Source organism: Acomys minous (genome assembly GCF_964271855.1).
Source record: "Acomys minous genome assembly, chromosome: 10".
In the NCBI taxonomy this organism is placed as follows: Eukaryota; Metazoa; Chordata; class Mammalia; order Rodentia; family Muridae; genus Acomys; species Acomys minous.
Genome location: NC_140491.1, coordinates 32,306,483 through 32,331,812, shown reverse-complemented (window position 1 = coordinate 32,331,812; position 25,330 = coordinate 32,306,483). Strand labels below are relative to the sequence as shown.

The window sequence follows — 25,330 nt, the reverse complement described above, 5'->3', positions numbered from 1 at the left end:
TGTGCATGAGAGAGTAAGTGAATGTGTCTGAATGAGTGGGCTGGTGTAAGAAAGTGAATGAGTGAGGCAATGAATGAATAAATGAGTGAGTGAATGGGTTAGTCAACAAGTAAATTAATACATCAGTAGATGTATAAGTGAGTAAATGAATGAATTAGTGAGTGAGTTAATGATTGAGTAAGTGAATGGAGATGTGTGAGTCAGTGAACTAAGTGAATGAGAAGATGAACAGGAGAGCAGGCGTGTGTACAACAGTGACTTTTCGAGCCCTTCCCCCCCCAACCCCCCAGGTCCCTTTGTGACTTGACCCCTGACTTTGCATCACCAGCAAGGCGTGGCTACTGACTGCCTGGTCAGGGGTAAAGCCCAAAGGGCCAAGCTTTGTATCTGGACTGGCAAGCGTCATGAGGGTGCTGGTGACAGACCACTCCCTGACCTCTGGAAGCTGCCCTCCCACTGTCCTTGATCTCAAGGACACCCCAAAGTGAGCCACAGGCAGGGCCAGAGGCTATGTCCCAAGCTCTGGCTGCCACCCTGAGTCTCAGAGTCAGCATCTCCTGACCCCACCTGAATAGGAATGACCCACAGCCTGCTGGGTGACCCTCTTCAGGTGCCCCAGGAGAGCAGAGGAGCACTGTCCCTGGCCAAGTGGGGACTAGGACAAGTTTGGTGGCTCTGGGGTGGAGGAGCCCAGGGTTACTGACTGCTCTCTGTTGCCCGCAGCTGGTACTGTGAGTGTTGGTACCAGTAGCTGTCTGTCCCTGTCCCAACACCCAAGCCCTACATCCGTGTTCAGACATCATTACATCCCCTACTTCCGAGGTAAGGCGTGCAGTGCACAGTGGGGGGTGCTCGTCCCATGTCTCCGCATGGCTTCCAGAGCCCTGTGTCTCATGCCTGTGTTCTTCCTGTGTTGTGTGTGTCTGGCTGTGTTCTTGTCAGTGTGTCCAGTGTTCCTGGAAGGAAAGCAGGGTGATTTGTCACTAAGAGTACAGCTTGAGGGAGCCTCTCAATGAACACCTTGCTCCAGACTCATAGCCTCGCCAGAGTCGTTGTACACATTTCCCTGTCAACCCTATGTGGTGGGATGCTGTTGGTGTCAGCTTTCAGGAGCAGGAGCTGAGATGTGTAGAGGTGGTGATATTCACAGAATCAGACCCCTGCTGTCTGGGCCCAGACTCAATCCAGGTGGCTCCAACCGCTGGCTCTTTCAAGACTCAGCCATGACCCATAATCCACACACATGGATTCCCACCCCTGTGATTTCCTCTATGCTAAGAACTGAGTTGTGAGTGCCCCAAGTTCACATATTGATGGTTGAGTCTCCATATAGTGTTTGAAGAAACAGTGCCAAGGCAGTGATGGAGGTAGAGTGAGGTCACAAGGTGAGACTCTCCTCCACTGGGGCTGGTGGCCTTCAAAGGTGAAGAGGAAACCCTGAGCACTGCCCATACATTTAAGACCAGTGGAGAGACTGTTGACAGGACATGGTGAAATACCACTAATGCAAAACAAAACAAATAAAACAAAACAACAGCCCCAAAGCACTCCTGGGGTTTGATCATGACTCCGGAAGTGTGAGAATTGAGAGGCTATTGCTGAAGGCCCTGAGCTATGAGTTTTGTTACTCAGCCTAGCTTATAAAGACACAGCAGATAACACTTAGGGTTTTAGAGAACATAGCAATGATTTTCTCAAGAGTCCCTGGGTGATGCATTAAGCTCCCTGTCTCTTATGACCATGCGATGGGTACCCATTGGAAAGCTCCTTCCCACGGGTGCAGGTGCAGCCAGCAGCTGCCATCACTAGCAATCAGTAAATGGTCACTTTTCCTCCATCTTTATTCTCACCCTTTGCCCCACTCTTGATTCACTCAGAAGAGCCCTTGGCCCTGTCACATCTTCCTTTCCACACATCCCAGTCTCTAGCAGAGCTTGAGTTCCAGTGAGGATGTGCGGCCCCGAATGCTATACACCCAGAGCATCTGCGTGGCTTCTGCAGCCATGATACATGTGTGTTACATGTCTCTGGGAATCTCAGAATGACGGATGCTCCCAGAGCTAAAGGGAACCAGACAACTCTGGGGAGTCAGGTGGGTCTCATAGTCTGATGTCTTCCCTTTGTTCAATGTCCCTGGGCACGGTTTTCCTCCTACCTCTGAGGCCCTGCCTTTGGTGGGCCTGTTATACCTCTGGGTCCCTGGTCACCCTGTGACCAAAGACATGCTAGACATTGGCTGTTGCTGCTCCTCTTCTTAATGGGGTGGAGGAAGCAGGACCCAACAGTGCTGCCCTCCAGTTGACTTCCATGGCAGGCTTTGACCTTGGCCTCTCCAGCATCTTTTCAGAACACACCTTGAGGAGGTAGAGGCCTGAGATATAGGTGCCTGCTTGATGTTCAGAGCAAAGGCCAGGCACAGGTCCTTCCCTAGAGCCAACCTGTTCCTAGTCTCTGGGCACCCAGCTTATCCGTGTCTACAGGACACAGTCATAACTGTGCTGGCTGCCCAGTGTCTGGGAAATTCCTTCTTGCCCCAATGGGTGCTTTTCAGTATTTAGGATACAATGGAGACACTTCTCTGTCTGATGCTGGGTGAGAGCTTCTAGGTAGACAAGCCCTTCTGTTCCAGCACTCTGGACCTTGCTAGCTAATGGCAGGTCCCCTCACTTTCTTCTCTCTTTCCACCTTCTGCCCGGACATCATAGCATCCCACTATGTCCCAGGACCTAGGACCTCACTGCCACAAAACCAACAGTCAGGGAGGGGCTGATAAAGATATTGGCACATTAGTGTGAATTTCAGACCGAGGTTGGGGTGATGTAAGGTGTAAGCCTGACTCTCACTTGATAAGGGGCAGGCTGCAAGGACAGGAGATGTGGGTTGACAAGGGGACTCTATGCTGCTGAAGTCACTTTTCTGGGAGCTGACAGGAGGATCTTCCATAGCACTAGTGGCACGAGAAGGAAGGGAGACAGAGGATCTTAGGGGCGGAGCCTCAGGTCAAAGCTCCAGCGTGTACTGTACCCAGTAGGTGATTCTCATCTTGCCGAGGGTCCCTCCCCCCAGCTCAAAAACACATCCCTAAGCCCTGCTCCCTCAACCTCAGGAGTTGTGGTTGATGCCTCAGAGAAGGCTCCAGGTGGACACTACACACGCCTTGGCTACTGTCCTCAAAGGGCCGTGACATGTGGTTGTGAAACAACTTGTTCTGATGGAAAGTTCAACCAGAGCCAGCAATGGCATCTTGGCCATAGCCAACTATGGCATCTTCAAGGCCAGAGCCAATTGAAGCCATAGTTGGAGCAAGAGAATAAACGGTGAGTCACTGGATTCATAGGTGACACGATGTCCAGAAATCGATTCGAAAAAGATCAGCTAAATAAGAGCATGGGGGAACAACTTCTACCAGAACGCCCCAGAATTTGTAGAGAGAGTGGGTCACAGAGATAGGCAGAACTCCCTCCACTGCATAGCGAAGTATATGCTTACTTGAGGTCTTTAGAGGTGCCACACCCAGGTCATGCAGACAGCAAGTGCCCTGGGGGTGATGTGACAGGGATGAGATGTCACCTCTGTACCTTTCTCCTAAACTCATAACCAACTCCTGTCTCTCACAATCCCAGCTGAGGGATATTCTATAGCACCCCCTTCCCCTGCCAGCATTCTAGGAACTGTCAGGATGTTCAGTGACAAGGAATGCTGGTCACAGCTGGGAGAAAGCTAAGATACGACAGTGGGTAGAGTGTGATGTTCTAGACAGGTCCTGAGATAGGAAACATCTCAAGTAAAAGCGAGTGAAACTCAGAAAACGTATAGTTAGCATGACAATGGTTTTAGGTCCTGGAGGGGTCCTTTAAAAAGAGGTGGGCCCTGAGTGAGGAGAGTGGCACCTTCTGGAACCATCTAAAATCATTCCAATGAAAACCATTAACTTGAACGGAACAGAAGTCAGAGCCTGGGCCACCCAGCCCTGTACAGGGCCTTTCCCTGGAGAGTGTCAGAAGCACCCTGGATTTGGACTCTTCAAAAAGAGCCATGAGCCTGGACAGGGAAGCCTCCATGCCTGCTCTTGGGTAACACTGGAGGCCTAGGGGCCTTGAGGACCAGAGAAGGAAGCTGGCTTCCAAGTAGTCAGTGTGCTCAGCTCACACGACATGGTCCCTTGCCTTCCACAGGAGATGACAGAGATGCCCACTATGTGGCTTACGTGGTATACTGTGAAAGCACACAGCAACACTCCTGTCGGGTCTGTGGGGTCTGGGTCAGCAGGGTGTTTTCTCTGTCATGTGAGACAGGCAAGCATGCTTGCAGAAAAGAATGGAGCCCCAAGGTGGCCTTGCCCTCCTGAGGTTTTTGTCAGCCAGGTGGATTGTGAGTTAAATTAAGGAAAGTCTAGATAGTGTGGACCCTGGGGAGGACCTTGCAGGTCAGACAGGGAGCGGGGAAGACTTGGCGGCAGTGTCCCAGGTAAGGACCAAGATAGCTGGTGTTGAAAGCTCCTTTAGTGTCACAGGGTCCTGTGGATCAGCAAGGCCACCTCACTGCACCTGGGCTTCCTTGGTCTTGGCCCCTCTGAACAACCGAGAAACTGTGGCCCCTTCTCCAGTGCATGCACACATGTGTGGGAATTCCACTTGTCACTTCAGGGGACTTCGCACTGTAGGCCAAGCTGTGGAGAAGACAGGAATGTTGGACCATTTTTGAACCGTCAGTCACCTGGGTGAGGGTGACTGAAATAACCATAAAGTCTAGATAGAAAAAGAAGGGTCAAGTCATATGAGGTTCTTACATTCAGCAGACCAAGCCACAGACCCTCAACTCATGGATGACACCCAGTAGGGACAGTCTTCAGCCAGGGTGGAGTGCCAGCTGTTGTGTCTGTCATGACTTATGTGACACACTAAGTCATGGCATCATGCATAGAAGGGGCCTGTGGCTCCCATCTTCCTGGGGTGAGGTCCCTGCTACTGCTAGGAAGAGCAGAAGCTCGGCTGAGGCAGCCAAAGGCAGAAGGCTCTACACATAGTTCTAGGACGAAATTGTTTAGTCTCCAACGCTCTACCAGTGTTTACAGGTAAAATAAGTGACCATGCTCAGGTAGGAGAAGACACCCAAAATAGGAGTCATCAGTCTCCTTTGGTGGCCATTGGGTTGAGCCCTCCTGCAGCCAGGCCATTCCTGCCTGCCTGTGATGTCCCTTGCTGTCCCAATCCATCCAGGCCTGGCTTCTGTCTCATTGGCTTTGGAGTCCCGCTGCATGACCTTGCCATTCAAAGGCATAGTTCTCCGATCTAGAGAGCCCTTTCCTTGCCAGTAGCCCTATCAGCTACTGCCCTGCAGAGTTCCCCAAGTCTGATGGCAGGGAGCAGTTGTGCCTAGGGGTGTCCTGCTGTGAGCCGTGCTCCTCATCACATGTCCAAAGCCACTTGTGTTCTGTCCATCACATCCTGTATTGGAGGGAGGCGGGGCATCCACCCACATCACCAGATGTCTTTGATGGGCGATTTGATCATCCAGCCTTCTTCCCAGAGCTCCAGCTGAGAGACGTTGGAGGCGGCCAGTGTACCCTTCTCATTTTTGCTTGCCAGAAGCAGCCATATCTAGGACTGTGTATGTCGCTGGATACTGAGCCCCAGTTCCCTACAATAGCAAGGCCTCCTCTGTGGTTGTGAGGGATGCTTTTGACCCATTCCCCACACCTTAGTCCTAATCTCACCATTAATCAGTTGAATCTCTAAGCAAGCAGGACCTTCCTGCACCAGCTACATCAGGGAGGCAGGAATGGTGAACCTGCAGTGTGTGTTCACACTCCAGGATCCTGTGCTGTGCCCGTTGCCCATGCACTAACCTGCTCTTGACCCTCCAATCAACACTCCTTCCTCCTTCCCATCCCCTGGAGCCAGGCACACTCCAGGTTGGAACAGAAGTCATAGGGACCAAGCCGGAAGGCTCAGGTGTGGGCTTCCTCCAGGCAGGAGAGAGAGGGTTCGCCATAGACCAGCTCTTTTTGCCTTCTGCTTTGCTCTTCTGCCCCTCACCTGCTGTCTCTGCTCTTCTGTCTGGAGGCAGCGAAAGTGGCCGTAGCACCCCGAGTCTCTCGGTGCACTCCGACAGCAGGCCTCCTTCCTCTACCTATCAGCAGGCGCCGCGACACTTCCACGTCCCAGGTAGGTCCCTGCATGCTTGTTGGCTTCTCATGCGCCATCTCGGCCACACCCGAGTTGTCAGAGCATCCCCCCAAAACTGAGTGTCCTTAAAAGGTGCTCTGTGGAGTAGGGGGATAGTGGTGCAACCCAGCAGGTGGAGGCAGGAGGATTACAAGCTCAAGCTGGAATAGAAAGCAAGATTCTCTTTCCAAATAAACAACACAAAACCCTTAATGCAATGTGTTTGCACGTTCCTTCCCCCAAACTGACATATGTTGGGGTTTCTCTCCTAGTCTTATAAATACTGAGAAAATGTTTTTATCCTGGGCCAAGGAGAAAAGAGTGAGTTAGCTGTACCCCAGTAACCCGAGGTTCTTGCTTGCCACCTTCCCTGTCCACCTCTCTCCCTGTCCCCTTCTGATACGCAGTGGTGTCTGAACCGGGGAATGCTCGATGGATGTGTGGGGCTTCAGCCTTGGCCACTTGCAATGTTTGGATCTTTCTGGTGGTTCCGGGCAGGGTGAGCCAGCTGCTGACAGAAGCCACTGGGTGGAGAGCGCCACAGCTGCTTCCTTGCTCCCCCTCATGTTTTTTTTCCCTTCTCTTTCCTTCTTCTTCCCCAGACACTGGCGTAAAAGATAACATCTATAGGAAACCCCCTATCTACAAACAGCACGGTACGGTCAGTCTGACGGACTCTGCTGCCGTGCTTTGCCTGCATGCCCGTTGCACCCTCTCGCTTCTGAATGCTCCTTTTGCTGTGTCCTGATTCGAAGCTCCGGAAGGTCCTGCTTGCTGAATGTTAAATGCACACTCACTAGTAGGCTCCTGGGAGGCCTCTCTTCACAAGAGGGGAGACGTGTGCAGAGGCTTAACGCATGGCATCTGGGGCTGGGGCTGGGAGGTGTGTGCTAGAAATAAGAACCTTTATTTGGTGTTTTTGATGCTACGGTGAGGGCCCCAGTCGAAATGATGAGGGGCTAGAGGCTTCTTATCCATGCCCCGACACAGGCCTGATCTTTGGAAAATAATAACTTGGAACCAGCCACAATTTAGGGAGACTTTAGACCCCTGTCTTTTGAGAATATCCGTGATATGATGGTTTGCCTTGTCCTCAGCTAATGGGGGTCCTTGCAAGGTGTAGAAGCAAAGAGATGTTGGCCACAAGGGCGTCTCCTATCCCTCTGACCTTCCACATCTTCTCCCCCATGAACCTGCCTGGGACAGATGTGCAAGAAAAAGATTGCTTGAGCGGTGGAGCGGCACTCTCAAGGAGTCAGGGTTTTGATTTCTGGGTGGCCGCGCCGCCATGAGCCTCCTCATCTGCAAACCAGACTCCCCTCCCGCTCTGCCCTCCATCTCCTCACCTCCCTTTCCTACCCCTTGCCCTTTCCGTCCCCTTTGCCCTCATTCCTCTGGGACTGGGCGTAAGATGAACATAGGACAATGAGTATGGGAAGAGTTCTATGCTGTAAACGTCTGCGTCCAGTGGAGACTTACGCCATCACTAGAGATGGGATAGATGGGAGATTCCCGTATAGACAGCTCTTGTTCAGATGTGCCCAAGGAAAGCACCCTGTTGCCACACTGACAAGTGGTAGCCAGCTCATTGGAGGGCTGCCATGTTGGATTTTGTTCTTCAGTGGTGGTGAGAGGCCCCGTGCTTTGTGTCTTTCTTCCTTCCAAACAGGAGGGAATTGAAGTTCCGGTTTTCAGAATCGAAGCAGAGAGCACACATCTCCCCAAGGGGTGGCTGGGGGCAATTAAGTGATGACACCTTTTTACCAGGAACAGCACCACAGCACAATAGTCTTACAAGTGTGGGAAACTGAGGTCCAGCAAAAGGAAGGAGCACTCCATTAGGTGACCCCCACAGCACCATGCTAGACAGTCTTTGGGGAGAACTATGGGCTCTATGCTCCCCAAAGTCCCAGATGAAGCTTGGCTTATGGTGCCATAATTACCCACTGCTGCCTCTGCATCTCCACATGACACCTTAACAGGGTGGCTAATCTCCATGGTCAAGGCAGAGTTGGCCTTGGCAGGGGCCAACATTAGAAAATCACCTTATGAAATTGGCCACCAGCATCTGATGGTGTTACACTGAGACAATGTTGGGGTTCAAATCCTTTACCTGAGTACCCCAGGAAGGTCAGGCTCATAGTTAGCAGCCACCAGCCTTGTAATCTAGACATAAGACAGTCACCTGTCTATAGGCAACTCTGGCTTAAAGGAGCCCTGAGCAGTTACCCAAGCCCAGGCTTCTGTAAAAAAATCAGATCTAAGAGTTACTGTCTCTGCTAGGCATACAGCAATGCAAACTCACGATAGAGGAGTGCAAGAAGCCATGCAAACTGCAAGCGGCTAGAAAGCTTTAGCAGCACAGAAGCTCCTTGAAAATCCCTTGGGAAATACAGATGTGCAGGGTGCCTTTGCTTTCTGGTTCATGCATTTGTGACCGTTGGTATTCACAAGGCCTCCCCACCCCCAATTCCAGGTGGGAGTGTGTGCATGCATGCCTATGCCCGTGTGTGTGTGTGTGTGTGTGTGTGTGTGTGTGTGTGTTTGAGCCCCACCAACAAGTGCTGGCTCCATCAAGGCAACCTGATCCCAGGCCTTCCCCCAAGGAGCTCTGGAGCCTGATGCATGAGCAGCATTATTTTGATCCTCACTCCAGCTCAAAACAACCCCCGGGGGACTAACTACCATGAATCAATCACCAGACTGTTTCTTTAGCTTAAGATCCTACATTTAACATATTAAATCAACCATGCCTTTCCCCTGATACGTTTGCTCACAGCAAGAAGTCACAGGCCATGGATACTGCTGGTGTCAGTGTTAATCTTCTCTGATGCCTGTGTCTTATTCCTGCTTCTGGGAGCTGTGAGGATGGCCAGGCCTCTGTGCCCACTGGGTAGAAGTGGTGCTTGATGCTTTGGAATCCATGGAGCAATCATTAATGTGCAGCTGACCTCTGACCTCGTCACCTGCAGCTGTCATTTTTTCTTTCTTTCTTTTTTTTTTTTTTTGGCATTTTGGGACTTTGACTATTCCTATATCAGATCCAGTTCTACTTGCTTATTGTTTACTTGTTGTGTTAAAGGAGAGAGAGAGACAGAGAGACAGAGGAGAGAGAGAGAGAGAGAGACAGAGGAGAGAGAGGAAGCAACATAGGAAGTGATGAAAAGGGGGGAAGCAGAGGTGAGAAAGATCAGGAACACCCCTGTCCCACCAGACATTGAAGAGGGCCTGCAGTGCTTGCCAGGTAGGAGGCACCAGGAGGCTCGGCAGCTGCTGCGGACAGAAGCTTCAGGATGGTCTGCCCCTCAGGGACAGCTGCAGGCTGTTCATGTTTCATGTGAAAGTGGAGTCACATGCTTGCTCATGCACACACATATCTGCACACGCATACCTATATGCGTGCACGCGCGCACACACACACACACACACACACACGTGCACACATACACCTCCATTCACATGTGCCTGCACACACACACACACACACACACACACACACACACACACACACACTTGTGTGCACACACACCTGCAGACACATGCAGCATCCAACCATGTCACCTCTAGGAGGCAGTTATAGGGAAAACCACAGCCGTCCACATCCACTATTTAGAAGAAAGAAGTGCTTCCTTCCTCAGAGTTCATCCCCGTCCAGGCTACGCCTTGTGCCTCATGGGGATTTCAGACAGATTCTGAAAATGGCGGAGCTGCTTGGACAGCAGGGGCTCTCTGGAGGTGGTCTCTCAAAGGAAGGAAGCCATTTGTTTTAGAATGTTGTTTAGTTTGTTTTCCTGTTGCTATGACAGGCCCCCGACTAAAGCAGCTGAAGAGAGGAAGGGGTTATGGGTTTATTCCGGCTCCCAGTTCAAAAGTATGGCAGAAGCTTGAAGCACCTAGACGCATCACAGGCACAATCAAGAAGTTGAGGACGTGGGAGGCCAGTGCTCAGCTTGATCTCTCCTTTTATACAGCTCTGGGAATGGTCACCCACTTTTACTGTGGGTCTTCCCACTTCAGTTAACCTAATCAGCATAGCCCTCCCCTCACGGGCCCAGACTTGGTGACTCCTCAAAGGCAGGGCTGGAGGTTCACTTCTAGGTGATTGCAGATCCCCGGGAAGTGATTCTTTACAGTGACCATCACAACAGTTTGAGGCGAAATAGTGCTTCCTAGGCAGTCTCTGAGGTGCACAACAGAGCTGCCATTTCACCAGGTTTGCATTTGATTTCTAAGCAAGTGTGAGCCTGAGACAGAATGAGTGAGCATGGGGGCCTGGTAGGCAGAGGTCCCTCCTGCAGCTCTCCTTGTACCACAGCTGCAGGCAGAAGATGCTCATATGGCCACCTGTCTTCTCAGGGCCACCATCTGAGTGAGGATCAGCATCTGAGTATTCCCAGTTCTTTGGTGCCTCGCTTACTGTGTCTCTCAGGGATTTCTTTCCTAGAAGACCAATCCTCGCTTTGGTTTTGGGGTCCTCTACTGGGATGTGATAAAAGGCCAGATATCAGGTTGGCTCTGTGTCCACAAAGAATATCAGAAACTTGGTACCCCCATGGGGTGTGTCTAGCAGCAGTTCTCAAGGGACCTGGAGGCATGCATGGTAGGAAGTCAGTCTTCCCAGAGAGAGCTTTTGGCATAGGCCTGTGGAGCTTAGCGGAGCTTCTCTGTGTGGTTGGAAGGATATGATAAGCCCCTTTCTCTGGAAGTGGGTTGGAGAGAAGGCAGCAGACAGAGGTGCTGACTCTCCATCCTTCCCTCTGATGTCACCGTCAGTTCTGGCAGCAGTTAGCAAACAGATGCCGTTCCCCCCAACTTCATAGAAGGGAGCCAAGTGCAGAGAGATGCCAGGGGCTGTCACTACTTTATCCAAAGGGTAGTTTGTGAGCATCCACTGTGTGTTTGCCTCCACTTCATGGCTGGAGACATAGGGATGGCCAAGCACAGCCTGCTCTGTGAAACAGAGATCCACAGAATTGCCCCCAGCATGGATGGCCAAGTACATCCTGTCTTGTGAAGCAAAGAGCCCATAGAATTGCTTCCAGTACACACATGCACACACACACACACACACACACACACACACACACACACACACACACACACACTTTCATTCTCTCTCAGCGTGATTCCAAAATGATATATAATGTACTGGTTTATGTGTGCTGTGCAAAAGAAGTCTTGCTCATTGGTATGGTTCTTAGAGACCCATCTTGACCCCAATAGAGAACCAAGACCCCACCCCCACCCTTCTGGGACCCCGAGGGCTGAGGAGAGACATCAAGACCCTGGGCACCTCCCATGTGTTCAGAAACTCCTTCCCCTAATGGAGATAGGATCAGCCAGGTGTGCCAGCTGTCAAAGCCTGGGCGTGGATGCTCACAGAGCTTGGCAGGGGTGGCCCTCTACTGGTGCCAGGCAGACCTCGGTGGAAGCCAGAGATGAGAATATCTGAAGGCCACAGACTACCCCCTGAGCACCCTGGAAGCCAGAGCTGTGGAAGTGTAGGTGCCAGCAATGGCAAGCGCCTCGCTCTGGGCCCACTGTGCTGTGTCCATCTGTCTACTTCCTGTGTCCATTTTTCTGCTGGAGGTCAGTATGTGAGGCACTAGAGGAGGCACTAGGCACATCAGTCAGATGCTGCTGTGACACTGAGCATCCCGTACCAGTTGCTCAGTGGGAAGGCAGATTTGTACCCAGGTCCCTGTGCACAAAGGTGAGGCCTTGTAATTTATACCCTTTGTAAGAACAAAGCCCAGCTGAGGCTGAGAAGGGTCAGGTCTGTTTCTTGTGTATCGGTGCTCAGGACAGGGCAGGTGCTTACTGTGCAGAGGGGAATGGGGGTGGGGTGGGGTGGTGAATGCTGAAGGGCTAAGTGGCAGAAGCCCAACACGGTGAGGGACAGGTACAGATAAAAGGGCTGCATGGATGATGGATGCATCAGTGAACAGAGGAACAGACTGAAGAGGCCAAAGGGAGGTACACATAGGTGGGTGGGTGAATAACTGGACAACTGTGGGTACAGGGATGGGTGAGTAGGTTAGTGAGTGGACGGATGTATGGAAGACGGGTAGACAGACAGACAGACAGATGGCTTAGTGGGTGAGTAGGCGAATGGATGGGTAAATAGATGGGTAAGTTAGTGCGTGAATAATTGATGATTGGTGGGTACATGAATACATAGAAAGTAGATAGGTAGATAGATAGATAGATAGATAGATAGATAGATAGATAGATAGATAGGCAGATAGGCAGATAGATAGGCAGATAGATAGATAGATAGCTTAGTGGGTGGGTGGATAAATTGGATCAATTTCTGGGTGGGTTAGTGGATAGGTGGATAGATACATGTGTGCAAGGGTTAGTGTGTGGGTGGGCAGGTAGATGAGCAGGTGGGTAGGTGGGTGGGTGAGTGGAATGTTAAGAGAGTAGTAAGTAGATAGAAATGAATAGATGAACAGCAAGGGACACAACGTGGCACGTGAGTGTGTTCACATCGAAGGGAACTGTGGGAGGGAGTGAAGGAAGGCAGGAAGAGCTGCCTGCAAACTCCCTTCACGGTTGACTTCTTGCCTGTTTCCAGCATTGCAGACCTGTAAGCTGGTCTTCATATTCTCAGACATTATCTCATCTGGTCCTTGTGAATTAGAGGGGTAGAGAGACATTTTCCCATTTCACGGATCAGGAAACTGAGGCTCAGAGGTGTTATGGAAGCAACCTACCAAAACGCAAAATGCCTGTTGTATTTGCCTCTGGCCTGGCAAACTACACACCTGTCACAGCTTGTGGTGTTTGCAGAGGACCCTTGTTAAGTCTCCAAAGGACATTCCCCTCAGCAAGTAGATTTGTGCCCTGGAGCCCTGGGAAGCATTATACTAGAGCGTGCCTGCCTAGTGTGTCATCCGTGGCTACACAAAATCTTGAAAGCCTATGGCCTGGCCTACCACATCCTGGGATTTCACATCCTGAAAAGGCCTGGGCTGAAGTTGCTGGCACACATGGTGGAGCAGAACTGGCAGAGCTCACAGTGGCGACAACATGCTTGTCCCTGTGCCCTTAGTCAGCTGCTGAGAGCCAGCGCTGGCGTATTAGATGCATTCTGTGCCGCTGCCCAGTGACAGCCATTGTCTGAGCAACAGGAGCCACACCACCCACCTCTCTGTGTCCCTCCACTGAGCCTCCCCAGCAGGCCTGTAGTTGATTGGCCTCCATATGTGCAGAGAGCAGGGGGTTTATTTTCATCTTTAAAAAAAAAAAAATCAGTTTCTCGCACTGGGAGAGACGGGCAGCCACCAGGGGAGACACAGAGTCACCATGTCTAGAATAAAAGTCTTCTATTTTGGCCCTATCTTGTCAAGGTCCTGTAGCCCAGTCCCCAATGTCCAAGCTCTCTGGCCTGGTATCAGTTTTGTCCTTGGTGGTGCAGGAGGCAGGGCGCTCCAAGAGACGGGCAGGGCTGAGCCCACCGCAGGCTGCAGGTAAGAAGTTTCACCTGCACACCTCCCCAAGCTGAGCCCCAGCTGGGGAGGACCCCAGGGCTTCCAGCAATCTCTCTGTGCACGGGGTTGGGGTAGGTCTTGGTAGGTCTCCCTGCAGTGAGTGGGTCCTGAACCAGACCAGCATGCCTTGCATGGTTTCTTTGTTTACTCCTGGGAAAAGAGTTAGCCCGGTGGGACGACAAAATGCTGCCAAGAGTTTTCTTGGTAACCAAGCTGCTGTGGCGTGAACTGCTGCTCCAAGTGAGCTCATCTCTGGGTACACTGTTGTTCTTTGTTGTTTCTCAGGGACTCTTTCCAGGGGCATAGTTCAGGACTCGGCAGGCAGCAGGCAGCTCAGTGGGATAGGCAGGCAGGGGAGACTTTGGCCTTTGACTGCCTGAGTTCATGTCCCTCTCAGCTTATGTTGGTCTATGAGCTCAAAGCAAGGGATCTCCTGAGCCTCAGTCTCTTGGTCTGTGAAATGGGGCGAATCCCAGACTTGAAGAGTTCATGATGGGAAAGAAACAGTGATGCCTAAGAAGCGCGCACCTGCGCCTAACACTGAGGCTTCTGAGACTGAGACCTTCTGTCCCTTCAGGGTGCCCCTCCAAAGAGCAAAAGTATGTCCATCAAACACCATGTGGCTACACACTTGAAAATGTGACTCCAGTTCTCTGGGTTGGAGGTGTGGCTGGAACTGAAGTGACGTGTCACTTTGTTCAGGGCACGCCGACCTCTGGGTCACATCCCAGTGTATCAGTCTTCCAGCCTGTGAAAGGCATTCATTCTGTTGTCCCTTTCTCTGATTCCCCACCCCCCACCCGACTTTTGAGCACTGTGTAAAGTAGGGCCCCCAGGACAGACAGGGTGAGCTGCCTTTACAAACTGATTTCTTTTTTCCTTTTCAGCCGCCAGACGACTGGACGTGGAGGACAGCAGTTTCGATCAGGATAGCAGGAAGGTAACAAGGGGGACGCGGTCCTGAGGGGTGGGATGGCTACTCCAGGGGTTCTCCAGTCCTTCTCTCACTCTGCTCCTGGGGTTCTGGGAGGCTCAAGGTGGGAGCTACACCCACCTATCTCCTTCTACACTCATTTATGGGTACATGCTTCACCAGTGTCCGGGTTCTGCCATGCATCCAAGTTATAGTTCTAGGACTGGGGAGATGCGGACAATGACAAGGAAATAAACCCAGTGCATTCTGGGACATTTGACAGGAAGGCTCTAGAACAGTTTGTCAGGTGTTTTGTTTGTTTGTTTTTAATAAATGGCAGAGACTGGAATGTAGTAGACTGTGAAAGCACCTCAAGAGGATTGGGGTGGGGGGTGCATCACAACCGCAGGCTGCAGACAGCATTTGGCCATTTCTCCAACTGCTTCGTGAACTATCAGACACCTTTTATGGCGAGACTCATACTAATAGCTTGGTTTCTCTCAGTGGGGCCAGCTTGTGGGTAAAAGCTACTAGAAGGTTCTGGTGAGATGTCTTCACCACTGAAGATGACCTCAGCATCCCCATTCCTCCTGTTCCTCTGCAGAAGACCACCTGGCTGCTCCTTAAGGGGGATGCAGACACCAGAACTAACTCCCCAGACCTGGACAGTCAATCTCTGTCCCTTAGCAGCGGGGCTGAGCGAGAACCTCTTTCAAGGATGCCGGGGGACAGCTTCTACTCACGTGAGTGGCTCTTCTGATGCGCATCAGAGACTGGCAGCGAGGGGCCCCTACTGAGTGGGCCCCCAAATTTCAGCTTTCTTCCCTAAAAAAAAAAAAAATAACTAAAAGCAAGAGACAGCATGTAATCCCCACATTTGGAAGATAGGATTGGCAGAAGGATTGCCGTGCGTTTTGAGGCCAGCCTGAGCTACATTGTGAGTCTCTGTCTCAAAAATAAAATTAAAACAAGAAACATCCAAAGAGCATTCTAATGTGAATCAAGCCAAGTAAAGATTTGAGCCCTGGCCTCACCCACCATCTCTCTGCAGTGACATAGCTAGCTAGTGTGTGCACAGCGCCCCCTCGTGGCTCTCTTGGAGTAGTCAAGAAAGCAAAGAGGCTACCAGCGCCTCTTTTCCTGGGGGCAGATGTGGTCATGGTCAGGGGGCGAGTTCAGACCTGGAGCTGGTACAAGGCACTGTCCTGGTCCCTGTGACATCCTGAGCAAGGCACTTGGTGATTCCTAGGGAGATATGGTCTGACGTCCCGGGCAACAAAGCTGACGTCTGCTTAGCCTTGGAGGTGTTGTGAAGTCTGGCTTGGGAGTGGCTCTCCAGTATGAAGTAAATTCCCTTCACATCGTTCACTGAAGATGCTGTAGATCACAGGCAGAGGCAGCACAGGCTGCAGGCACACTCAGGCTCGCCCAGAGCAGCCTCTGATCTAAGTTAGGCATAAGCTTGTTTTCTGTGGCTGTGGTTGGAAGTGGAAGGGCGTGGGAATCTATGCGGTGGGAGAAAGCAGAGGAAGCCTCTGGCATCATTGTGGCATTGATGCTGGGTGAAATCTGGACTCCCTGGTATCTGGGTCATGATAGAATCCAGCGCAGTAATACTCACTCTCGGGTCATTAGACACTGGGCATACAAGAGTGCTTTGCCTGGCCAGTAGTAGCCAGGCCTGACTGGTCTCAACCCACCCTCCCTCCTGACCATGGATGGCGCTATCTGACCCCTGAACCCTGGAAGTGCCCTGCAGGGGAGGGAGGCATGGAGATGCAGACAGCATTGTGACTAACTGGAACCAGCGATGTTGTTCCGTGTGGAGTCTTTGTACGCAGATGAGGTTCCTTGGGATAGCAGAGCATGCACACAAGGCTGATGTCAACATGAGATGGTTTATCCAGTGGCCCCATAGGTCTGGGACTCCTGTAGGTTCTTTTGGGGAAGAGCTATCTGAAGGCATGGCGAGAACTGGAGATCCCACGTGCCTGTGTCTACTGGGGTGGCTACAATACCATCCCGCAGCCCTCCATCCCAAGGACCCTTGCCCCAGGTGGTGCCCTTGTGCTGGGTGTGCACATGCCTGAGTTTGGGCAACGGAGGCTCCTCCACAGAACAGAGTGTAGTGGTTTCCCACAACCCTCACTGCCTTGTGTGATGTTATGGCATCCAGGCATTAGCTGGGGGCCAAAACAGTATTGGTATTTGAAAATGCTATTTTTTCCTTTTTCAGTTTTTGGACTTTGCTTTGTTAGGGGAGTGCCAGGTTCCATTCTGTGTGACCTCACCCAGACTCTCCTCACGTCTGTCAGACTGTGCCCTCAGCAGTCCCCGCCTGTGGCTCAGGACACAGCATGGGAAGAAGCCTAGCTGTAGAAGTTACCTCATGGGGTCCTGCTTCTGCTGTCACTATGCTGTGTGGCCTATGCATGTGTCCTATTCCTCCCTGTGGTACTTTCTCATCTGCAGGTGCAAGGCTGAGGGTGTTCATCCCAGGCACCTTTGAGTGTGGTGGTCCCTGTGAGGCAGGCTGTCCAGGTATCTTCTTCCTTTGTCGCTCCCACAGTGACAGGGCTTGCCTATCAGCCCGTTCCTCTATTGCATCCCTGCAGCAAACCTGAGTAGTGCGGACAGGAAGCAGCTGTTATGTGGGTGCACCTGGCCTCTAGAGACCCAGCCACCTGTGCTGGGACCTGTACCGCAGCCAAGGAGGGTCCTACACACCAAGGACACCATTTGTGAGGGTTGGGATACTGCACTTGCTGTGTGCCAACAGGCATAACTACATCCCTCTGCCTCTGCTTTTTCCCTAGTGTCCTGACCTCAGATCTTCCCAGCAGGAAGCCCATAGGGTCTAGCATTGCACCTGTGCCTTGAACCCCATCCCAAGGGTGCTGCCACGTCCCACAGGGCAGCAGTTCTCTGCCAGGCGCTGCTATCTTATCCGTGGGGTGTGCATTTTATTGTTTACTTCCATTCTTTATCACGTATGGGCACTTCCTGACTCTGTGCAAGTGGTCATTAATAACTGCCCGAGTCTGCACAAAAGGGGACAGGGCTGGCTTTTGTCATAAGAAGAGAGCCTTGAAGGCCTGGTAGAGTGAGACTTGATGCCCCAAGTTCCCTCCCCTAGCTTGCATCCTGTTAACACAAGTTCTCTGTGTCCCACATCCCTGATTTTTCGTGCTTTCTCTTTTGAGGTCCCTTACTCACATGTGTTAGTACAAAACGTGCACGCACTGACACAGGCGTGGTAGTCAGCGATCTGGTGGTACAATTCAAAAGACATATGAGACACTAGCTAGGGGGTCTCAGTGGCCCCTAGTGAGGCCCCACATTTTTCAGAGGGATAAAACCCCTGCTTTACATCACCAGGATGAGAGGAAGGTGGGAGGAGTGGGCTCAGGGTGGCTTGCGGCTTAAGACAGATGAGGGGTCCCTCTGACTGAGCAATTCAGGAAGTGCAAGGGAGAGACTCCCAGCGGGGATCACTTCACCCCAGATGGCAGCCCTATGCCTTTGACATTGGTATCACCTCGGTGTCCTCCAGCCTGAGGCTCCTGTAGAGTATGAAATGGAGGGATGTACCAGTCTCTGTGGATTAGCTCATTGCCCTCCCCTTGAGCCACTCAGCACCAGCCAGCTGCAGGATGGAAGGAATGAAGGAAGGAGGGCCAGACTCCCCCCTTCTACCCTTTGACTCCCGTAGAGTTCACCATGAGAAAAAGGTATCTCTAGTGCCCTTGTTTATGGTTATGAAGAGCAGGCTCCTCCTGACCTGTCAGTCTCCTGGAAGTACTGGGTGGTGGCTGAGCACCCTGGTAGAGTTGTGATTTAGATCTCTGGGTGACAGAGTCCACAGGTATCAGAACTAGAAGATCTGGTGCCACTTCCAGTGCCAAATCGGGGCCTAGGCAGGCAGGAGTAGTGCAGCCACCTAGCTCAGTCTTTGAACACCCTCTGTGTCCCAGCCTGTTCTAGGTGTGGGACAAGAGCTGGGCCTGCAGCCTGTGGAGCAGCATGGAGGTGGGACTAGTCAGGTGTTATATGCAGGTTGGCAATAGGGCATGCTGGGAAAGGCACCATGGAAATGTAAGAAGTCCTCAGGGAGGAAGCCAGTGCCCAGCAGGCCTTCAGATGTGGTCCTGGAAGCGGTTGATGCTTGAGAAGAAATGATCCAGCCAAAGGTAGAGACAGGGCCAGCAAACTGTAAGGCCAGGTCACTGTGCCAGCCCCTACCCAACCCTGTGCAATGATGGCCCCAAAGGACTTCTCCCATGAGCTGGGACCAAGTTGGCTGGAAGGTGACAGGAGGTGGCTGCCAGCATCTGAGTTAGAGACGTATTCTACACAGCGTCTATGCAGATTTGGGGTTTGGCTCCTGCAGAGCCACAGGGAGAAAGATACAATGGTATCGTGGGAAAGGGACTAGCCAGGCACAAGATGGGGACAGACAGAGCTTTCAGAAAAGATCTGAGGTCTACAAATGTGTCCGGGAAACCATGACAGGGCTTGACGCAGAGCACTGTCCAGCTGGTAGCACCCCCAGAGAGTCACTGCTCTGTGACCTTGGGTACCCTAACAGGCCTCTCTGGTATGAAATTCCCTCACCTACAACAATGAGAATGATCCAGAAACCTGTAGGATGAGGGGCTAACACCAGGGCATGCAGTCCCGTGAGGCCATCTGGGTGGAGCACTCGGACTCACACACCACATTGCAGTGGCCCTGCAGCCAGCTCAAGCCTGTCCCACTGGCTTCCACAGCCTGACACTCATGCTGCTCAGGGACACTGAGCTGAGCTGTTCAGAGCTGAGAGGAACTCCCCTGCACAGAGCAGGCAACGGCTGTCGCATTCTGGACCCCAGTGAAGGGATGGTGACCAGCGGTGGCCAGCCAGGTAGTTGTCAGATGAATGTCCTGGGATGCTGTGACAAGCTTGCATCCCCTACTGTGTCAGAGACCCTTTCAGTCACATGTCCTGAGTGTCCAGTGGCCTCCCGGACCTCTTACGAGCCATCCTAGAGGAGAACAGAGCTGAGGACCAGGTGAACTCCTGGAGTAGTCAGCAGCATGCTTCCTAGTGGCTAGGGGTGAGTGCTGGCGCAGGGGCGTGTAGTTAGGCCAAGCCTGGGCCAGGCCCAAGAGCTGGGCTTGTCCAGTGTCTATGGGGCCTGATGTAACCTAGGGTCATGAGCACACAGCTGTGAACTTGCCCAGGGTCTTCTCTCCTCTGCACCTGCCTCTTCCTGTGTGCGCCCACCTCTCTCTCATGTCCACACCTGGTCATCTTAACTTATCAGCTAAGCAGATCCCTAGAAGACCTGATAGAGCCATTTGGTCTTATACAGATTACCTGATTCCCCCAGGCTCCAGCTCCCTTGTGTTCAAGGCACAGAGGTCCTTGAACATGGGGTTGGATCTTTGGATGTGTAAAGGGATTTTAAATATAAAAATTACCTGCCCTGCTGCACACAGGACTCTGGGACCTTTTAAAATCACACAATGGCAGGTCCCTCTCTAAGGGAGCTTGACTGTAGCAAGAATGAAATAGCAACTCCGAGGACAAGACCACCATAGACGCCCCTCTCCAGCAATCCCTGCTAAGCACACCCGAAAGAAGGGGGCCTATAGGAGAGCAAGAAGCCACCGTGTGGGAAGGAGTAGGAGGCTGGCCAGCCCTATGGGGGCAGGGAATGGATGTGGGGCCACAGAGAGGAGACCCAAGGAGATGGTGTTTCCATACCGCTAGCTTCTTCCGCCTCCCGATTGGTGGGACAAACACACAGGCAGCTCAGGCAGGGATTGTGGGGGTGCACCAGCAACCCTAGGCAAGTCTAGAAGAGCGGCGTAGGTTATCAATCAGCGCCCCTAGAAACAATGGCCGTGGGAATTGGCCTGTATGCCAGGTCCTGCACATGGGCCCAACAAACGTGTGGCCTGCTAAAATGGAAGACTATGTAAGATCCCATCTCTTATCACAGCAGTTGGATACCCAGGATTCAACCAAAACATGACTTGCTGCACCCAGAACTGTGACAGGAGCATTATAATGAGAAAGAGCCAACAGATTTGAACACTGGAAAGAACTGCTGTTGATGTCATGGTAACGATTCTAAGATATCCGTCATAAAGATGCTTCACCGAGCATTTGTGACAAAACTGGGACAGAGAGAAAGTCTCAGCAAAGAAACAGGCATTACTTTGAAAAAGAAGAATCAACTGAAAACTGACCTTGAACCAGAAAGTAAAACAATGTAACAATCTGTTGCGTGGGTTCAGGGACAGAATGACCGACTCCGACAGAAGGCATCAGAATCTTGGTTCCAGGCTGAACATCGGAGAGAAGGAAAATAAGCACCAGGGACCTGGGAAACTGTGTTTGTGTCTTCGAATCCCCAGAAAAGAGAAAGAACAGGTTAGAAGCATTCAAGGGAACAGTGGCTGAAAACCTCCCAGTCTCAGCAGAAAGACAGAAGCCTGCAAGATCAAGAAATCGAGTGAGCCTCGAAGATCAGCCAGAAGTCCACACCAAGATGCGCTATTAAACTTCTGAACATTAAGGTTTTAAAAAAACTTCTTGAAAGTACACAGTGAGGAGGGCAATGTCACCTGCAGGATCAATGTCATCTTAGAATTGGTGGCAGCTGACTCCTCATGGAAACTGCATGGGGGGGAAGTGAGTTCCTGTAGAAAATTTATTAATTCGATGGATTTTCTATTTACCTGCTCTAGCTCCGAAATAAAAGACATAGAGACTTATTAGATTTATTAATAAGCCTTAGGCTTAATAACTGGGCAGATCTCCTTTTATATAAAACCTCTAAGCTAGTCTGGCTCCTTTCCAGAGACACGCCCCAAATTAGTTGCCAGTATCGGGCCTGTCTGGGCTGCCTCTGCTCCATCAGGCCACACCCTTCCTCTCCATCTTCTCCCCCCTTCACCTGGTGGTCCGTCCTTGAGCCCAAGAATAGAAGCTTTGCCTACCTCTCTTCTCCCTACGGGCTGTCTAGCTTTTTAACTAACCAATCAATAACTGGGGAGTAAAGTTTACACAACATTGAACAGAGTATGCGACAATGCACTCATCTGGACTGCAGGAGGCCCGGAACTTGACATTTCTATACAGAGAGCACCAGACAGACCACCGACAGTGAGTGAGTGGCAAGTCTTCCCGAGCTGAAGGGAAGTCCTGCCCACGAGTTCTACATTTTGGTTAGAATATGCTTCTGGATGGGAGGGCCAGGGACCTTCCTAGTCAAGAAAAGCTGAGGGAAGCTTTCACCTTTAAGAGTGGTTAAGGGACCGTCTCCAGAGAAAGAGTGTGTGCTAACTGCACGGGCCCAGAACCTCCAGAGGAGAAGAGCCTAGGGACAGGGGGATGGGGTACCACAGCCATACAGTCCTTGTCTTCTCAAGATTCTTTCTTTTTAAATTATTTTATGTGCATGAGTGTTTCACCTTCATGTATGTCTGTGCACCATGTGCATGCAGTGCCCATGGAGTCCAAAAAAAAGGGTATTATATACGGCTGGGAGCCACCATGGGGTCCAGGGAATCAAACTCAAGTGCTCTTAACTGCTGAGCCATCTCTTCGACCCCATCTTGACTTTCTTAAAGGAAAAAGTATGTCCAGGGCTAGAGAGATGGCTCAATAGTTAAGAGCACTGATTCTCCTGAGAAGGCCAGAGCTCAGGTGCCAGCACCCATGTTGGGTAGCCCACAACTGCCTATAACTCCAGCTCCAGGGGGATCTGACCTCCTCTGCTGAGCTATGGGCACCAGCACTGAAATGCCATACCCACCCCCTCCCCCACACACATACACATAATTAAAAATAGATGTATCTTTTTTTTTTAATTGACCAACCCAGTCTGGGACAGTTGTTGGGAAATGCGAAGACATTATGTGGCCTGTGGAAATAAGGTTTTGCCACTCTGTGTGAGAGGTTGAACATGGAGCCTGGCAAGACTGTGTGCAGGCCCCTGACTAGTGGGCCAGAAATACAGTTGAAACATTTGCTGTTCTTATTCATCCGAAAGGCCTGGAAAGCTTGCAGAATCATAGATTAGGGTCTGGGTGGAACCTTCCCAAGCAGCAGGTTCTTTGTTGCTGCTGGCCTCCTTTTTGAGAACTGCTTCTAGCACCTTTAGCTGACGGGCTCCAGGGTTTCTACAGCGGGTCCCTAGGGAGGTTCAGGGAGCCTTGAAGGACCTCAATTGTAATGCTCAGCCCAGTATGCCTAGGGTTGGTGGGCAGCTCTGTACCCTGGTACTCAGTTGTCCTTGGTGTGAATGGTGGATAGTGTGGCCCATGGCCCCTCTGAGCTCTCCCCTGGCCCAGCATCTCCATGGCATTTGGTCCCATGCTAGAGCATCAAGGAGCCCTGAGTCTCTGCCCAACCCATTTCGTTTCATGAGAGGCGATTTGAATTTGACATTCCTACAACCTCATGTGGCTGATGATGGCCTGTGGTGGCCGTCACAACATAGGATGACACAGTCCTAGGAGGACATCACTCTGGGAGAGGAGTTAGCATGGGTGATGTGATACTGAGGCTTATCCTGAACATGGGTACCAGCTGGGCTGGGCCCACCATTACCTATGATGTTTCTGGTGTAAATCCCTGGCTTGTATGTTACACTCTTTTTCCTGGGGATAGAAAGCCACAAGCAAAGCTGGCAGATTATCTTTAGGGACCTCTGCTTGTTGTCACCTGCCTAGTTCTGTACATGGGCCATGCCCTTCCTTGGCCTGGCCGAGTGCGTGACAAGGCTATGCTGTGTCTGTTACAGGCTTCCCTTATTCCAAACCTGACACTCTCCCAGGACCCAGGAAGGATGGTCTGGACCTCCGGGTAGGTACTTGGACCCTCCCTACCTGTGGGACACTAACCATCACTTGCTGCCTACCTGCACTTGTCCCGTAGCTTTATGACCTTATAGCAGGAAGAGGCATCCATCCTGCTTGCCCACCTGCCTCTGCCTGATGCTCTGCTCCAGATGCTGATGCTGTAGCCTTTTCCATGTCAAGAGTGAACAGACCACACCTGACCATACTCCAGTTCCTTTCCACTGTGCCCCAGAAGCCAGAGTCCCCAGTGTGTATGGCAGGGGAGATACAGGTCAATCCAGAGTGACTAGGGATGCTATAAGATGCTTTTCAGCCCCACACCCTTCCCTGTGGCTAGTGCCAGCCAAGTCTGAAATGTTCCTGTGTCCATAGAGCCACACCCACTTCATGCCACTATGGTGTGGTCTGTGGTCACAAGGACTTTGGCCTCATCCCCTTTCCAGTCTCAAGACACATGAATGTAAGTACAATGGCCTTCAGCCTGACTCTGCAAAGAAAGCCTGGCCTGTGCTGGTCCTGGGCTCTTTATGAGCCTATAGGTATGTTGGCTGTCAATGAAGAGCTCTAGGCTGGGGTGTCCTGATGATCCAGAACCCCTAAGCCTCATGTAAGCACACAACCCCAGGAGAACCTCCATCACCCAGGAAGACTTTCCCAGTGTCAGGAAGTTTGTATATAAATAAAGACAATTTATTTCTCAAGAGAATGAAATGAGATGTGTGTGTGTGTGTGTGTGTGTGTGTGTGTGTGTGTGTGTGTGTGTGTGTGTGTGTATGCTGCTGAATTGGCTTTATCCAAGTTCAAACTCAGGGCCAACTGCCTAGATTATCCTTCGCTCTATGGGAACTCCTATGACCAGGGAGGCATTTCCAGGGCTGGCAGGCATCCTTGGGGACTAGCCAGTGTCTTCTTTGCCTTCTCAGGCTCTCATTCACTGTGTTTCTATCCAAGACCCAGCTTCAGGGTGTCCCCCATACACGCACCTCTGCATGGATGGAAAAATCTAGAGGATCAGGGCCTTTCCCTCCCATTAACATTCCTTCCTGCTCCAGAATGGACCTTGCATGCTGCATGCTTCCTTGACTTTTCTGCAATGGGGCTTGTCTTCCACGGAGCAAGCAAAGGATGTAGAAACAGAACACCTCTAACAACAGATGCAAAACCCTTCACTTAGAGCCATCGATCTAGGGGCCGTGGGAACCCTGTCTGCCTCTCTTTTTACCTAGAACAGTTGCTCTCTAAGCAAGGGGCCCACAGGGGCCGGTGTCCCCGGCTTGACTAGTTAATCCCCACCCCCCATTCAAGTCAGGTTCCTTGGTATGTGCTTGGTGAATGAGAGAAAAGTAAGGACACTGGGCTGGCTGCATGTCCAGCCTGTGTCCAGTCAGCCCTCTATGAGGACACATAGAAGACAATCCCCTGGGAGAGCCTCAGCTTGCCTGTGGCATCGATGAGCTTACGTGTCTGCAGAGGTTCATGGTCTCCACCAGCTCATAGTCCAGTTGAGAGTAGATGGTCTGGACCCTAGTGGGTCCATCTTCCTCCTGGAACTATTGTGAGCCTCCTCTTAACTGTCTGCGAGCCCAAGTGGCAGGCCTTGTATGAACATGGGGGATGGGGGGTGGGGGGAGAGCGAGCAGTCCTAAGTACTGTGGGCTTGAACTCTGAGAGCTCCCAAAGGTGGGATCCCTCTTCACAAGGGAAGTTCTGACCTGCCTCTTGCCTCTGGGGTTCTATGTCTTCTGCCCACTCTCACTCCCTCCAATACCCATCTGCACTTCCATGCCTCCTCAGCAGAAGGCTGGCTAGTCGGTGATCCCAGCAGCCTTTTGTAGCCACGCCCAGCAGTGCAGACCTGCCTCTTCTCTCTGGAGTCCCTGCAGGTGCTTGCCCACAAA

At 51.6% G+C, this 25,330-nt stretch overlaps 1 protein-coding gene across 12 annotated transcripts in view; it reads left to right on the top strand.

Moving 5' to 3' along the window:
* The window catches only part of ABLIM2 (actin binding LIM protein family member 2), a 127,386-nt gene that overhangs the window by 84,507 nt on the left and 17,549 nt on the right, over window positions 1-25,330 (top strand). For 4 of the 12 annotated variants that reach the window (XM_084797422.1, XM_084797424.1, XM_084797423.1 and 1 more), the window contains 6 exons: window positions 724-822; window positions 6,066-6,167; window positions 6,770-6,823; window positions 14,551-14,603; window positions 15,181-15,319; window positions 23,375-23,436. In XM_084797422.1, coding sequence (XP_084653548.1) covers window positions 724-822; window positions 6,066-6,167; window positions 6,770-6,823; window positions 14,551-14,603; window positions 15,181-15,319; window positions 23,375-23,436 — 509 coding nt within the window. Of the gene's footprint in view, window positions 1-723; window positions 823-6,065; window positions 6,168-6,769; window positions 6,824-13,522; window positions 13,643-14,550; window positions 14,604-15,180; window positions 15,320-23,374; window positions 23,437-25,330 lie in introns of all 12 variants that reach the window. The other 8 variants (XM_084797427.1, XM_084797418.1, XM_084797428.1 and 5 more) reach the window with 3 other exon arrangements.